General features: G+C 39.2%; 1 protein-coding gene and 1 non-coding gene across 2 annotated transcripts in view; both read right to left on the reverse strand.

Annotated features, from left to right (window-relative positions):
- Positions 1–8,032: 8,032 nt before the first annotated feature.
- Positions 8,033–8,193, reverse strand: LOC121494079. Its single transcript, XR_005988719.1, has one exon. It is a non-coding gene; the product is annotated as a U1 spliceosomal RNA (small nuclear RNA).
- A 3,374-nt stretch (positions 8,194–11,567) lies between these two features.
- PPEF2 (protein phosphatase with EF-hand domain 2) overlaps positions 11,568–17,426 on the reverse strand; it is a 33,123-nt gene continuing 27,264 nt past the window's right edge. Inside the window, exons 14-17 of the mRNA XM_041759283.1 lie at positions 16,326–16,432; positions 15,497–15,660; positions 14,696–14,783; positions 11,568–12,116 (exon numbers count right to left, since the gene is read on the reverse strand). Of these exons, the coding sequence (XP_041615217.1) occupies positions 11,863–12,116; positions 14,696–14,783; positions 15,497–15,660; positions 16,326–16,432 (613 nt within the window). The 3' untranslated portion in view covers positions 11,568–11,862. The remainder of the gene's footprint in view (positions 12,117–14,695; positions 14,784–15,496; positions 15,661–16,325; positions 16,433–17,426) is intronic.

Raw genomic sequence — 17,426 nt, forward strand, 5'->3', positions numbered from 1 at the left:
TTTTCTCTTTTCTTTCCTTCTCTCTCTCTTTTTCTCCTTTTCCCAATACAACTTGTTTTTGGCCACTCTGCACTGAGCAAAATGACTAGAAGGAAAACCTCACCTCAAAAGAAAGAATCAGAAACAGTCCTCTCTCCCACAGAGTTACAAAATCTGGATTACAATTCAATGTCAGAAAGCCAATTCAGAAGCACTATTATACAGCTCCTAGTGGCTCTAGAAAAAAGCATAAAGGACTCAAGAGACTTCATGACTGCAGAATTTAGATGCAATCAGGCAGAAATTAAAAATCAATCGAATGAGGGATCCCTGGGTGGCGCAGCGGTTTGGGGCCTGCCTTTGGCCCAGGGCGCGATCCTGGAGACCCGGGATCGAATCCCACATCGGGCCCCCGGTGCATGGAGCCTGCTTCTCCCTCTGCCTGTATCTCTGCCTCTCTCTATCTCTCTGTGACTATCATAAATAAATAAAAAAATTAAAAAAAAATCAATCGAATCAGATGCAATCCAAACTAGAAGTCCTAACGATGAGGGTTAACGAGGTGGAAGAACGAGTGAGTGACATAGAAGACAAGTTGATGGCAAAGAGGGAAACTGAGGGAAAAAGAGACAGACAATTAAGAGACCATGAAGACAGATTAAGGGAAATAAACGACAGCCTGAGGAAGAAAAACCTACGTTTAATTGGGGTTCCCAAGGGCGCCGAAAGGGCCAGAAGGCCAGAATATGTATTTGAACAAATCCTAGCTGAAAACTTTCCTAATCTGGGAAGGGAAACAGGCATTCAGATGCAGGAAATAGAGAGATCCCCCCCTAAAATCAACAAAAACCGTTCAACACCTTGACATCTAATAGTGAAGCTTGCAAATTCCAAAGATAAAGAGAAGATCCTTAAAGCAGCAAGAGACAAAAAGTCCCTGAATTTTATGGGGAGGAGTATTAGGGTAACAGCAGACCTCTCGACAGAGACCTGGCAGGCCAGAAAGGGCTGGCAGGATATATTCAGGGTCCTAAATGAGAAGAACATGCAACCAAGAATACTTTATCCAGCAAGGCTCTCATTCAAAATGGAAGGAGAGATAAAGAGCTTCCAAGACAGGCAGGAACTGAAAGAATATGTGACCTCCAAACCAGCTCTGCAAGAAATTTTAAGGGGGACTCTTAAAATTCCCCTTTAAGAAGAAGTTCAGTGGAACAATCCACAAAAACAAGGACTGAATAGATACCATGATGACACTAAACTCATATCTGTCGATAGTAACTCTGAACGTGAACAGGCTTAATGACCCCATCAAAAGGCGCAGGGTTTCAGACTGGATAAAAAAGCAGGACCCATCTATTTGCTGTCTACAAGAGACTCATTTTAAACAGAAGGACACCTACAGCCTGAAAATAAAAGTTTGGAGAACATTTACCATTCAAATGGTCCTCAAAAGAAAGCAGGGGTAGCCATCCTTATATCAGATAAACTAAAATTTACCCCGAAGACTATAATGAGAGATGAAGAGGGACACTATCTCATACTCAAAGGATCTATCCAACAAGGGGACTTAACAATCCTCAATATATATGCCCCGAATCTGGGAGCTCCCAAATATTTAAATCAATTAATAACCAAACTGAAGAAATTCTTAGATAATAATACACTTACACTTGGTGACTTCAATCTAGCTCTTTCTATACTCGATAGGTCTTCTAAGCACAACATCTCCAAAGAAACAAGAGCTTTAAATGATACACTGAACCAGATGGATTTCACAGATATCTACAGAACTTTACATCCAAACTCAACTGAATACACATTCTTCTCAAGTGCACATGGAACTTTCTCCAGAATAGACCACATACTGGGTCACAAATCGGGTCTGAACCGCTACCAAAAGAGCGGGATAGTCCCCTGTATATTCTCAGACCATAATGCCTTGAAATTAGAACTAAACCACAACAAGAAGTTTGGAAGGACCTCAAACATGTGGAGGTTAAGGACCATCCTGCTAAAAGATGAAAGGGTCAACCAGGAAATTAAGGAAGAATTAAAAAGATTCATGGAAACTAATGAGAATGAAGATACAACCGTTCAAAATCTTTGGGATGCAGCAAAAGCAGTCCTGAGGGGGAAATACATCACAATACAAGCATCCATTCAAAAACTGGAAAGAACTCAAATACAAAAGCTAACCTTACACATAAAGGAGCTGGAGAAAAAACAGCAAATGGACCCCACGCCCAGCAGAAGAAGAGAATTAATTAAAATTCGAGCAGAACTCAATGAAATCGAGACCAAAAGAACTGTGGAACAGATAACAGAACCAGGAGTTGGTTCTTTGAAAGAATTAATAAGATAGATAAACCATTAGCCAACCTTATTAAAAAGAAGAGAGAGAAGACTCAAATTAATGAAATCATGAATGAAAAAGGAGAGATCACTACCAACACCAAGGAAATACAAATGATTTTAAAAACATATTATGAACAGCTATACACCAATAAATTAGGCAATCTAGAAGAAATGGACGCATTCCTGGAAAGCCACAAACTACCAAAACTGGAGCAGGAAGAAATAGAAAACCTGAACAGGCCAATAACCAGGGAGGAAATTGAAGCAGTCATCAAAAACCTCCCAAGACACAAGAGTCCAGGGTCGGATGGCTTCCCAGGGGAATTCTATCAAACGTTTAAAGAAGAAACCATACCTATTCTACTAAAGCTGTTTGGAAAGATAAAGAGATGGAGTACTTCCAAATTCGTTCTATGAGGCCAGCATCACCTTAATTCCAAAACCAGACAAAGACCCCACCAAAAAGGAGAATTATAGACCAATATCCCTGATGAACATGGATGCAAAAATTCTCAACAAGATACTAGCCAATAGGATCCAACAACACATTAAGAAAATTATTCACCATGACCAAGTAGGATTTATCCCCGGGACACAAGGCTGGTTCAACACTCGTAAAACAATCAATGTGATTCATCATATCAGCAAGAGAAAAACCAAGAACCATATGATCCTCTCATTAGATCCAGAGAAAGCATTTGACAAAATACAGCATCCATTCCTGATCAAAACACTTCAGAGTGTTGGGATAGAGGGAACTTTCCTCCACATCTTAAAAGCCATCTACGACGAGCCCAAGCAAATATCATTCTCAATGGGGAAGCACTGGGAGCCTTTCCCCTAAGATCAGGAACAAGACAGGGATGTCCATTCTCACCACTGCTATTCAACATAATACTGGAAGTCCTCACCTCAGCAATCAGACAACAAAAAGACATTAAAGGCATTCAAATTGGCAAAGAAGAGTCAAACTCTCCCTCTTTGCCGATGACATGATACTCTACATAGAAAACCGAAAAGCCTCCACCCGAGATTGCTAGAACTCATACAGCAATTTGGTAGCGTGGCAGGATACAAAATCAATGCCCAGAAATCAGTGGCATTTCTATATACTAACAATGAGACTGAAGAAAGAGAAATTAAGGAGTCAGTCCCATTTACAATTGCACCCAAAAGCATAAGATACCTAGGAATAAACCTAACCAAAGAGGTAAAGGATCTATACCCTAAAAACTATAGAACACTTCTGAAATAAATTGAGGAAGACACAAAGAGATGGAAAAATATTCCATGCTCATGGATTGGAAGAATTAATATTGTGAAAATGTCAATGCTACCCAGGGCAATTTACACGTTTAATGCAATCGCTATAAAAATACCATGGACTTTCTTCAGAGAGTTAGAACAAATTATTTTAAGATTTGTGTGGAATCAGAAAAGACCCCAAATAGCCAGGGGAATTTTAAAAAAGAAAACCATATCTGGGGCATCACCATGCCAGATTTCAGGTCGTACTACAAAACTGTGGTCATCAAGACAGTGTGGTACTGGCACAAAAACAGACACATAAATCAATGGAACAGAATAGAGAACCCAGAATTGGACCCTGAATTTTATGGTCAACTAATATTCGATAAAGGAGGAAAGACTATCCACTGGAAGAAAGACAGTCTCTTCCATAAATGGTGCTGGGAAAACTGGAAATCCACATGCAGAAGAATGAAACTGGACCACTCTCTTACACCATACAGAAAGATAAACTCAAAATGGATGAGAGATCTAAATGTGAGACAAGATTCCATCAAAATCCTAGAGGAGAACACAGGCAACACCCTTTTTGAACTCAGCCACAGTAACTTCTTGCAAGATTCATCCACGAAGGCAAAAGAAACAAAAGCAAAAATGAACTATTGGGACTTCATCAAGATAAGAAGCTTTTGCACAGCAAAAGATACAGTCAACAAAACTCAAAGACAACCTACAGAATGGGAGAAGATATTTGCCAATGACGTATCAGATAAAGGGCTAGTTTCCAAGATCTGTAAAGAACTTATAAAACTCAACAGCAAAGAAACAAACAATCCAATCATGAAATGGGCAAAAGACATGAAGAGAAATCTCACAGAAGAAGACAATAGACATGGCCAACATGCACATGAGAAAATGCTCTGCATCCCTTGGCATCGGGGAAATACAAATCAAAACCACAATGAGATACCACTTCACCCCAGTGAGAATGGGGAAAATTAACAAGGCAGGAAACAACAAATGTTGGAGAGGAACCCTCTTGCACTGTTGGTGGGAATGTGAACTGGTGCAGCCACTCTGGAAAACTGTGTGGAGGTTCCTCAAAGAGTTAAAAATAGACCTTCCCTACGACCCAGCAATTGCACTGTTGGGGATTTACCCCAAAGATTCAGATGCAATGAAACGCCAGGACACCTGCACCCCGATGTTTCTAGCAGCAATGTCCACAATAGCCAAACTGTGGAAGGAGCCTCGGTGTCCATCGAAAGATGAATGGATAAAGAAGATGTGGTTTATGTATACAATGGAATATTACTCAGCCATTAGAAACGACAAATACCCACCATTTGCTTCAAAGTGGATGGAATTGGAGGGTATTATGCTGAGTGAAGGAAGTCAATCGGAGAAGGACAAACAGTGTATGTTCTCATTCATTTGGGGAATATAAATAATAGTGAAAGGGAATATAAGGGAAGGGAGAAGAAATGTGTGGGAAATATCAGGAAGGGAGACAGAACATAAAGACTCCTAACTCTGGGAAATGAACTAGGGGTGGTGGAAAGGGGGGAGGGCGGGGGGTGGGGGTGAATGGGTGACGGGCAGTGAGGGGGGCACTTGACGGGATGAGCACTGGGTGTTATTCTGTATATTGGTAAATTGAACACCAATAAAAATTAATTTATTAAAAAAAGAAAAATTCAAACAACATAAAGAGAATAGTGTAATTAACTTTCATTTAATCATCAACCAACCTCAATAATGATCAACTCAGGGTTAGAGTGATTTCATCTATATTCTCATCCACTGCTTATTTGAAACAAATCCAAGCACATATTTCAGTATGTTTCTCTAAAGACTTGAAAGCAAAATAAACTCAAAATCGTTATCATATCTAAAAAATTAATAATAATCCTTTAATATCATTCCATACCTGATCAATATTCACACATCTCTGTCTTTTTCTTTTCTTTCTTTCTTTCTTTCTTTCTTTCTTTCTTTCTTTCTTTCTTTTTTTTTTTTTTTTCGGTTTCTTTGATCAGGGATCCAAGAAAATTCTATACATTGCAATTGCTTCATCTGGCTCTTTTAACCTGAGGGTTTCCCTTTCATCTCTTTTTGTTTTGTCTCCCTGTAACTTATTTTTGAAGAAACCAAGTCATTTGTCCTGTATTGTACCCACCCTAGATTTTGCTTGACTATATACTCCCACTTTCATTTCACACATTCCTCTGGACCTTCTAGCTCTTGTAATCCAGCAGATACAAGAAGTTTGATCAGATTCAGGTTGGATTTTTTTGTTTTTTTCAAAACTCTTTCCTAGGTGCTAGAAGGGTTTTTGCCTGAAGGTAGCCATTTTTGAAACAAAACCAACTGTCAAGGCTAGGCAGCCAACACACATAAATTCATGGCCCAAAATTAAGGAGGGACCTGTGTGACCGTGGCTGTGGTGTGGAAGGAGCCCATTCCTAACTCGGTGCAGGTTGAGTCCGGCCACCCCAGGATGTCCTGGCTTCACCTGTGTTCCTGCCTCCCCTTTCCTGTTCCATCCACTTGGTGCCAAAAGTTCTATGTGGATACTTCCCGGAAGTCAGCATTTCCCTGAGAGCAGATTACTGTGCTATTTCTAGCTGATTGATGAGGGATCAACATTTTCTGGCAGCGACCGTTGAGATTCAGAGCATTTGCTCAGTGACACCTAGTGGCTTTAAAAGCATAATTTCTTGAGGTGTAGAGGCCCCTTTTTAGTTTTTAAATATGTATTTTTATTGTAGTTTAGTTTTTAAATGTTTTCTTATTGTATTTTTTCTTTTTTTTTTTAATTGTATTTTTTCAATTGCAAAACTATCCCAGCAGGATTAGAAAACCTCAAAGGATATTGAGTAGTAATAGCCTTTGTGATAAGATTTGTTTCCAAATTTTAACTCACAATGTTTCTGGGGCACTATGTGAATAGAAAATGAAAGTCCGGGATCCCTGGGTGGCACAGCGGTTTGGCGCCCGCCTTTGGCCCAGGGCACGATCCTGGAGACCCGGGATCGAATCCCACGTCGGGCTCCCGGTGCATGGACCCTGCCTATCCCTCTGCCTATGTCTTTGCCTGTGTGTGTGTGTGTGTGTGTGTGTGTGTGTGACTATCATAAATTAAAAAAATAAAAAAAAAAAAGAAAATGAAAGTCCCACATGAGCACACACTCCAGGAGTAACCACAGAGAATGTTAATGGTAGAATATGCTCTTTAATGGCTGCATGGTATTTTGTAGGGAATAGGGCGTGCATAATTTATTTACCGTATCCATTAATAGACTCTGGGGAAGATTTAAGGTTTTTTTCTATTATAAGCAATGTTTCTTTTTTTTCTTTTTTAAGATTTATTTATTTATTCATGATAGCCAGAGAGAGAGAGAGAGAGAGAGAGGGAGGGAGAGAGAGGCAGAGACACAGGCAGAGGGCGAAGCAGGCTCCACACAGGGAGCCCAACTCAGGACTCCATCCCGGGACTCCAGGATCACATCCTGGGCCAAAGGCCAGTGCTAAACCGCTGAGCCACCCAGGAATCCCCATAAGCAATATTTCCACAAACAACTTTGTGCAATTGATTTTATACTTTTAAGAGTGCTTCTGAAGATGGTCATTTAGAAGCGGAATCGTTAGGTCAAAGAGAAATGAGCATTTTTCCACCAATCTGCTAATGTGTCTGAGGGCGCCTGCTTCCCCACATGCTCACACCACCACCATGTTATCACTTACGTAAAAATCTTTGTGTCATTTTTTAATCTTTCTACGTTTAAAAAAAAAAAGGGAATTTTTGTTGCCATGACGAGTCTGAGTTCAGTATAATCCTTTTTTTTTCTGATCCTTAATCTTCTTAGAGATAGTTCATGCTGAATTTGTCAGCTGGTGGTGGATTCCAATTCAGAAACAAGGATATTTTTGGCCTTTATTAATATTCACTAACTCAAATGATATTTATGGAGTGCCTAGTATGTGCCTGGCCAGTTTAGAGACACAGTGGTGAATAGGATATGAAACCTGCCCTGTGTTATTAAGGAGCCAGTGGAGGCTAGTGTATAAGTCAATCACTGTCTTGAGTGTGTGATTCAGACTCTACTGGAAGGAACCCAAGGCAAGCTCGTGCTGTAGAGAAGCAATTGAGGAGTGGATTGGTCACTGGAAACCTTCATAGAGGAGAAGGTATTTGAGCCAGGTCTTGAAGAATGAGGGTAGGCCAATGGGGCACAGGCCATGTGGGATCCAGGAAACACTCTGTGAAAGATAGAGTATAATTGGGGGACTTTGGGAAGATCCAAGTGGCTAGAAAGGGTTTGAGAAGCAGCTCAGATTTGAGACTGCAGAGGTGGGCACAGGCAAGATCATAGAGTTTAGATTTTATCTGTAAGGCCAATGTTTCTCAAACATTGGACACTTTTATTTTATCTATTTTTTTTTTTATGGAAGAGTATGAATGCAGTCCCTCATTACCACAAATTATGTAGTCGAGTTTCCCATACTAGGGGAAATTTCAGAGAAAGCACATCAGAGGGCCATGGATAAACTTGTCCTGGGAAAACCACCTTCATGATCACAGTATCTCCCCTACCAAGTAAGTATGGATACTTTTATTTTAAAAGAAAAGATTACCTCAATACTGTAATTGAAAAACCAATATCATTTGCCACAAACATGAGATACCAGAAAAATAAATTTTGTGAAAAAGAAAGAAAAAAACCTCAAGTGAGTACATTTGAACTGTTTAAGGTAAAATGAAATATATTAGTGAATCTAATCTGTTTGCAAAAAGAAATGCATGCCTAACATTATCTTCTTTGGGGAGAAAAAAAATTAAACGGTGTATAATCAGTCAGTAATAAAGAGGTTCAGATCCATATCATTTAAGACTAAGATGAGAGTTATGTCAAGATAATTCTGCTTCTGTTTTTGTGTTAATTTGCCCCCAGAATCTCAACACACCTGTGTAGATATTAGAGCTACTCCCTGCCACCTAAAGAGCTGGATTATGGGGAGTCTGGCAGATGATCTCCCAGATACCACAGCCAAGAACTGAAGTCCAAATCTTCTTACCTCAGGTCCTCATACCAAGTGGATATTTGGCACATGAAAAACTCTTAACACATACCTCTCTCCCAAAATAGCAGCCTCTAAGAGTGGTGACTTCCTGGGGCATTCCAGCAGACACCTACCAGGGAGTGGTTTTTAGGTTGTCCTTAGTATCTAAAGTCCCTTATAATCCACAAGAGTAACCCAGAGATTGAGAACTTTCTTCCTTTGTTTTAAAACTAAAACACAGAGGGACACCTGAGTGGCTCAGCAGTTGGGCATCTGCCTTCCGCTCGGGGTGTGATCCTGGGGTTCCGGGGTCAGGTCCCACATTGGGCTCCCTGCAGGGAGCCTGCTTCTCCCTCTGCCTGTGTCTCTGCCTCTCTCTCTCTCTCTCTGTGTCTCTCATGAATAAATAAATAAAATCTTTAAAAAATTAAAATACAGATAAAAGAAGGTTTGAGTTCTACAGAAAGAAATGCTCACATTTAAAGCAGTGATTGTTAAAGACCTATGGAACAGTAACTGTATCTGCATGTGTGTTCTATGTCCAGCAGCAAGAGTAATTGTTTAATAAACCACACAAAGCCCCCCAAACACAAATTGAAGACATGTCAAAGATCTCAAAACAGGGGTGCCTGGGTGATTCAGTCGGCTAAGCATCTGCCTTCAGCTCAGGTAGGGATCTCAGGGTCCTGGGATGGAGCCCCTCATCAAGCTCTCTGCTCTGCAGAGAGACTGCTTCTCTCCCTCTCCCTCTGGCCCCCATCCCTGCTGGAGTGCTCTCTCCCTCTCTCTCTCTCTCTCTCTCTCTCTCACACACACAAATAAATAAAATATTTAAAAAAACACATGAATTTGCTAGTATATTTGATCTCTTAGTTACTAATTCAGGCAAGATAAACACATGCGTCATAATATCTTAGCTCTTCTCTGGATTGTACTCACCAATGGAAACACAGACTTTTCTAGAATAGCAGAATAAGAAAAAAATGACTACAAATTTAATGGCTTAGAACAACACAATTTATTATCAGTTTTTTGTGGGCCAGGGATCTGAACATCCCTGCATCCTCAACTCAAGGTCTCATATGCCTGCCATCAAGGAGTTGGCCATGCTGTATTTCCAACTGGAGGCTCAATTATATCTGGAAGAATCTGCTTCCAAGCTAAATCAGTTTGTCTGCAAAATTTGTTTCCTTATAGCTGGATGATTTGAGACACTGGCTTTTTGTAGCCACCACTTGGAACCATCTGTAGATCCTACAAGCCACCCAAAGTACTTTGGCATGTGGGTTCCTTCAACGTAGCCTGTTGCTTCATCAAGCCAGCTAGGAGAATCTTTTGCTCCAGTCTACTAGCAAAAGATTTTATATAATGTAATGTAATCACAGGATTAACACCCATAACCTTTGCCATATTCTGTTGGTTAGGAGCAAGTCACAGGTCCTGCCAGCATTTACAGAGAGGTATCACACAAAGTCATGAATACTAGCAGGCCGGAAATCATTGAGGGCAGGGGTTACTTTAGAGACTGTTTGCCACATAAGAGAAAGGTCAGGAGAACCAGGGCTTCCTCATTGTCAAACCAAACAGATGATCTAGTCCTGGAAAAACTGGAAAGAACGCTGAATGGAGCAGGAACATGGGGTCTAGCCCTGGCTGTGTCATTAACCAGATCATTTATCCAGCTAGTTCCAGGACCTCAACTTCCTTACTTTAAAAATAAAATGAAGGGATACCTGGGTGGCGCAGCGGTTTAGCGCCTGCCTTTGGCCCAGGGCGCGATCCTGGAGACCCGGGATCGAATCCCACGTCGGGCTCCCGGTGCATGGAGCCTGCTTCTCCCTCTGCCTGTGTCTCTGCTTCTCTCTCTCTCACTGTGTGCCTATCATAAATAAATAAAATTTAAAAAAAATTTAAAAAAAAAATAAAATGAAGTACAGAGACACTAATTCAAAAATGTAGATTAAAATAGCATGGACATACCATCATTTGCCTTTAGCAAAAATTACAAATGATCACACTCAGAGCTTGTGAGTTTATGAGTATGCTCAGTCCTAAAAAGCAAGTTGCCATTAAAATATTCACACTTGTGTCAACCTGACCATGGGATTCCCAGATTTTTGGTTAAATTTTATTTCTGAGTATACCTGATGAGGTACATTTGAATTCATAGACTGAGTAAAGCAGATTGCCCTCCCTAATGTGGTGGCTACATCCTATTCACTGTAGACCTCGACAGAATAAAAAAGAATTCTCTCTCTTTGCATGACTTTCTTTGAGCTGAGACATCTGTCTTCTCCAGCCTTTGGATTCAGGCTCAGACTAGTACTTAAACCATTGGCCCTCCTGGTACTTAGGCCTTCAGACTTGGACTGGGACCACACCACCATCAGCTCTCCTGGGTCTCCAGATTGGTGACTGCAGGGCTTGGGATTTCTCAGCCTCCATAATCATGTGAACCAATTCCTTATAGTAAATCTTCTTATAGACTCATATGATATTCTTTGACAAAGTAATCCATTCCTGGGATTTAATTTTAAGAAAATGTATAATTCAAAAGACTTTGTAAAACAAGCTATATGCATGAAGTTATTAACTGTAGTGTTATTTATAATAATGAAAAACCAAAAACAATGCACATGTTTAACAACTGGAGAATGGCTGCATAAATTATAGTGCATCCATCTGAAAGAAAATTATGCAGCCATTAAACTAATAATCATGAGGACTATGTAGCAACACAGAAAAGTATTTATAAATTGATGTGAATTTATTTTTTAAAAAAGCAGAACATATAATTATATAAAAACTATAACAAGAAAAGGTAAATAGTGAAAAGAATCCATGTTTGTCATGGAATTGCACAATTTTTCATAACTTTCCTTTATCAATAAGACATTTTAAAAATAATAATTAAAAAGTATAAAATGAAAACAAAGAGGGGATTAAATTATCAGTGGTTCTTAACTGGGGTAGACTTGAAGATTTAAAATATTTATAGGTGGGTTTTACCCTGTGAAACTTCTGAGATGGGGATGGGGTACCTATATATTTAAATACACACATGCACACACACATAGAGCTGATTATGATGCACACTGGTAGGCAATTTCTCAGCATAAAATTCCATAAATCTATGGAGAATAAGGGGGCTATTCCAGGGACAAGCTGAATATTGGTTATGAGGCACCATAGGTGATGGACACCAGGCTGTTCTTAGTGTTTGCTTGGTTTGCTGCAGCCACTGTTATCTGTGTTTGTGGCTTGGGGGCAGTCTGAAGTATCACCCTCTGTGGAGGATTGCTCCACAATGCGGAAAGCCTCCAGGAACTCATTGATGTCGATGTGGCCATCCCTGTTGAAGTCAATGCTCCGGGCAAGGTCACAGATGCAGTCATCTGTGATGTCAATGTTCATATGAGAGCTGAACAGCTTCCAAGTCTGCCTGAACTCATCCAGTGAGATGAACCCTTACCAGAGAGAGGAAGTTATTTCAGTGAGTCAGTCTAGTTTTCAATGTTCATTTCCTCTGACATTCTTGCAGGGACACCTGCTCCTTACTGTTGAACAAAGATACTCAAGGCCTTGTATCTAGTTTAAACTCCCAAGGGAATGGCACAAAACTAATGGATCACCAATGGTTCTCAACTGAGAACAATTCTGCTTCCTTTCCACTGGGGACGTTTGCCAAGGTCTGGAGACATTTTTGATGGTCATGACTTGGTAGGGTAAGTGTTACTGGTATCTAATAGGTAAATGCCAGGGAAGCTACTAAATATCCTACAATACACAGGATAGACCCCCAAACAAAGAATTATTCAGGCCAACATGTCAATAGTGTCATTGCTGAGAAACCATAACCCATCCCAAAAATATAATTTATTTTGCTTATAAAAAGCCTTTGGACCCATACATCTAAGGTCAATTGACTTTTTTTTTTTTTTACAAGGATTCCAAGACCATTAAATGGAGAAAGAACTGTTTTTTCAATAAATGGTAGTGGACAACTGGATATCCTCATGTAAAAGAGTGAAGCTAAATCCCCTACCTTGCACTACCAACAAAAATTGACTCAAAATGAATCAAAGACCTAATGGGAAGAGCTAAAATTGTAAAACTCTTGGAAGAAAACATAGATGTAAACTTTTGTGATCTTGGATTACATCATGATTTTTTAGATATGACACCAAAAGCACAAATAACAAATGGAAAAAGATAAATTGGACTTTTTTAATTAAAAAATTTTGTGCATCAGGGATCCCTGGGTGGCTCAGTGGTTTAGCACCTGCCTTCAGCCCAGGATGTGATCCTAGAGTCCTGGGATTGAGTCCCATGCTGGGCTACCTGCATGGAGCCTGCTGCTCCCTCTGCCTTTCTCTCTCTCTCTCCCTCTCTCTCTCTCTCTCATGAATAAATAAATAAAATCTTTAAAAAAATTTTGTGCATCAAAGGAAACTACCAAGAAAGTGAAAAGACAATCTATAAAGTTGAAGAAATTATTTTCGTATCATATATCTGATCATGGCATGGTATCCAGAATATATAAAAACTCTCATAACAACAAAGAAATGAATAACTCAATTAAAAGATGAGTAAAGGATTTGAATAGACATTTCTCCAGAGAATACATAAAAATTCCAATAAGCACATGAAAATATGCTCAATATCATTGCTTATTAAGGGAATGCAAATCAAAACCATGAGATACTGCACACCCAGAATGATGGCTATAAAGGGGGCAGGTAGTAAGCGTTGGTGAGGATATGGAGAAACTGGAGCCCTCAAACCTTGTTAATGGGAATGTAAAATGGTATAGCCACCGTAGAAAACAATTTGGCAGCTCCTCAAAAAAGTAAAACATAGTTTTATGATATGATTCAGCACTTGCACTTCTAGGAATACATCCAAGAGAATAAAAAACCATATGTTTGCATAAAAGGTTGTACACTAATGTTCACAGCGTCATTGTGAATAACAGCCAAAAAGTGCAAACAATCTAAATGTCTATCAACTGATAAATGGACAAACAAAATGTGCTATATCCATACAATGGAATATTAGCCAGCTATGAAGAGGAATAAAGAACCAATATACACTACAACATGGATGAAAACATTATGTAAAGTAAAAGAAGCCAGACACCAAAGGCCATAATATTGTATGATTCCATTTATATGAAATGTGCAGTATAAGCAAATCCATAGAGACAGAAAGGAGATTAATGGTTGGCAGGGACTGGTGGAGAAGGGACAGGGATGGAGAGTGACTGCTAATGGGTGTGGGTTTCTTTTTAGGGTGATGAAATATTCTATAATTAGATGGTGATGGTCACACAACCTCATGAATATACTAAGAATCAGTGAACATTTTAAATGGGTAAATTACACGGTGTGTGAATTATACCTAAAAATAGGTGGAAAGAGAGTAATAATATTGAAAAAGGCCTTTTGACCACTGGGGGAACAGGATGAGAGTATACAAGACTTTTCTGTACATTTTCTGGTAATATCCTGTGAATCTGTAATGATTCCAGAATAAGAACTTTATTTTTTTTAATTTTGTATTTACTTATGATAGTCACAGAGAGAGAAAGAGGCAGAGACACAGGCAGAGGGAGAAGCAGGCTCCATGCACCGGGAGCCCGACGTGGGACTCGATCCCGGGTCTCCCGGATCGTGCCCTGGGCCAAAGGCAGGCGCTAAACCGCTGCGCCACCCAGGGATCCCCCAGAATAAGAACTTTAGAAAGAATTCTTTAGGAGTGAGATTGTTAAAAAGCCTTTCTTCTCTAGGTACATCTTCTAATAGCTGTTTTTCCTATGAGAAGTTCTCATAAGGTTTGTCTTCTTTCTTCTCTGCTCTACCCCTCTACCTGGATTGTTCATCTTGCCCAAGTACTTTTCCAGTTCTGCCATTTATAAGCATAACCATTATTTATTTTGGTCCTAAGGTGCTTGAGTAGAGAGCTAAATAACCAGGAAAGAGACTGAAAGGTGGGAGGTAAAGTTCGTACTCTGTGTCAGGAGGGATAGGATAATGAGTGTCTTTACCTGAACGATCACTATCTATGATCCTAAAAATGGCCTCTAGGTTGGATCGGTTTCGATACAATGTTTCCAGCAAACTTGACTGTATGTTCTGCAAAAGAAAAGACGTTTTCTTTCTATATCTCATGTTTAGACTTGTTCTAATATATAATTAACAAACAATCAACCCTGACAATAAGATACTATTGAAACAGCCTGAAGATATTTTGTCACCAACCCCCTCAGCCTACCAAATAATCTAAGGGTTTAAGAAGTACCTAGTCTATGATGAAAATGTTCTAAAATTGACCCTCATAATGGTTGCACATATCTGTGAATATATGAAAAACCACTGAATTGTACAGTTTGAATGGATGAATTGTATGGTATGTGAACCATACTGAAATAAAGCTATTTTAAAAAGTACCTAGCTCAAGGCTCATATACATTACACATTCAGTAAGCATTTATTGAATAAATCCTTTTTTTTTTGGAGGGGGGGGGGAGCAGTATGATGCCAGGGAAATCAGACAGCCCTGAGTTTGAATCCCAGGTCTACAACTCAGAAGCTCTGTGAGCAGTGTCCTCATAGGTATAATGGTGCTGAGAATACTATACTTGTGGGGTGGGTATTTTGAAGATAAATTGAGGCAACATATGGGTCACTTAACACAAAACCTGACATATAGAAACTCAACTCAAATAGTTCCATTTTCTCGTCCATCTTCTTTTTTGGGTTCTCAATATTTGTTCCTGATTCAAAGTTCTCCATAGGGAGATTCATGGTCCACAATATGCCTTCATCCACCAATTTCTCACCATTACCTCACGGCTCAGTTGTTCTTTGGCCAAGTCCTCCAGCCAGGACTTGTACTCCAATGTGTTATCTGTTGAACTGTTCACCAGCTGTGGCTTCAGCATCCGCCACGGCAGTCCTAGATGCAGCACAGACTCCACAGCTTCTGCCCAGGCATTAAGAGTTATTAAACCTACAGGAAAGAGAAAGTTTGTTGACCTGTCACCTATAGGTCTAGTGTCCTGCCCAATAGTGCAGACGTTTTTATCCTGGCATACTTCTTGCTCTCTGTAGGTAATAAAAATAATGGGCACTGTCACTATATTTGTTAGTCAAGGTAGACTTTGCTGGAAACCAGGATTGCAAGATAAAATACAGGATGCCCAATTAAATTGTTACTGCTACTTTCTAATAGGGCTATATGTGGTCAATGTCTATTAGACATTCCATTGAGTTGAGCAAAGACAGCATTTCTAGCTTTGATAATAGAACACAGAATAGAAATGTACACATTAAACAAGAAGCCAAGTCACTAATCTTTTACTAATCTTGGAAAATTTCTTGTAACCTCCCCCACCTATTGCTTTTTGCTTAGTTCTGGCCTTGTCACCCTCCTTTTGACTCCATTTCTTTTTACCATCTCCCCATCTATATTTTGCTAAGTTCATATTCTGTTAAAAGCTTGTAATTTTAAAATTTAGAAAAGATAACTGGAACATTAAATTGAATACAATAAAGAAAGTAGTCAAAGGTGTCCTTTGGCCATTAGTTCAACAAATACTGATTTGATAACTTCTGCAACACAGATTTTTTTTTGGCCAGCTTTCTTCTAAGAATATTTTACTTCCTTGGTCTCACCAGTTTTATCTGCATCATGCTTCTTAAATTCACCAAGAAGATCCAAAGAAGAAGCAAATAACTTTTCCCGCAGAGATCTCAGAGCTGACTCCTCTACTCTGCTAATCCTGGGACAGGAGATGAAAAAATTTAAAAATTTAACACAGAGAAAATAGGCATGGATTTGTTTTTCTTACCATACTTCTCTCTTTCCTAATGCCTCAGCCTCCCTGGAGCTCAGTTTGGGAAGGAGGGAAAGGGCTCAGTTTTTGAAGGAAGAGCTCCATCTCTTATTTCTCCCCTTGGCATTTCCACTTCTCCCTGCTGGGCACAAACAGGACCTGCTGCTCTCCATCATAGTGCAGGACAGTGGTTACAGCAAAAGATCTGGAGAGAGACCACCTTTGCAGTAAAGTTATCTTACTGTACTGCACCTCAAATTTCCCCATCTACAAAAGAGGGATAAAAATGGTACCTACAAAAAAAAAAGAAAGAAAGAAAAAAAGAAAGAAAGAAAGAAAGAGAAAAGAAAGGAAAGAAAAGAAAAGAAGAAAAGAAAAGAAAAGAAAAAAGAAAAGAAAAGAAAAATGGTACTTACCTCATAGGATTATTGTAAAGATTAAAAAAGTAAATTCATATAAAGTACTTAGAAGAAACCCCAGCACCTGGAAAGCACTCAGTAAATGGTCTCTGTTATCATACTCATATGCTTTCCTTGTAATTTATTATGTTAAATAGGCACAAGACAAGAGTATGAATAATAAAATAGCTCTAATTTAATTTTCTCATTCTTATTGGATCAAAAGAGTAATGCCGGGAACAGGCATTAGATCCAAAGTAAGTGTTCAGGAAATATGTATAGTTGAATTAATAAAAAGATAAAAAGAGAGAAAGGTAAAGAAAAAAAGAGATAAAGGTAAATATATACTTTGTCTTGCCTCACTGAAGAGCCAGCCATTCTATAAATGAGGACCAGATAACCTATGTTTTCAAGTGCCAACAGTTACACATGTGCATGTGCACACACACACAGTTTTAATCATGTTTGATGAAAATCTTCCTTGCAATTTAAATAAATAAATAAATAAATAAATAAATAAATAAATAAATAAATAAATAAGG

This window comes from Vulpes lagopus, chromosome 6 (genome assembly GCF_018345385.1).
Source record: "Vulpes lagopus strain Blue_001 chromosome 6, ASM1834538v1, whole genome shotgun sequence".
Lineage (NCBI taxonomy): Eukaryota > Metazoa > Chordata > Mammalia > Carnivora > Canidae > Vulpes > Vulpes lagopus.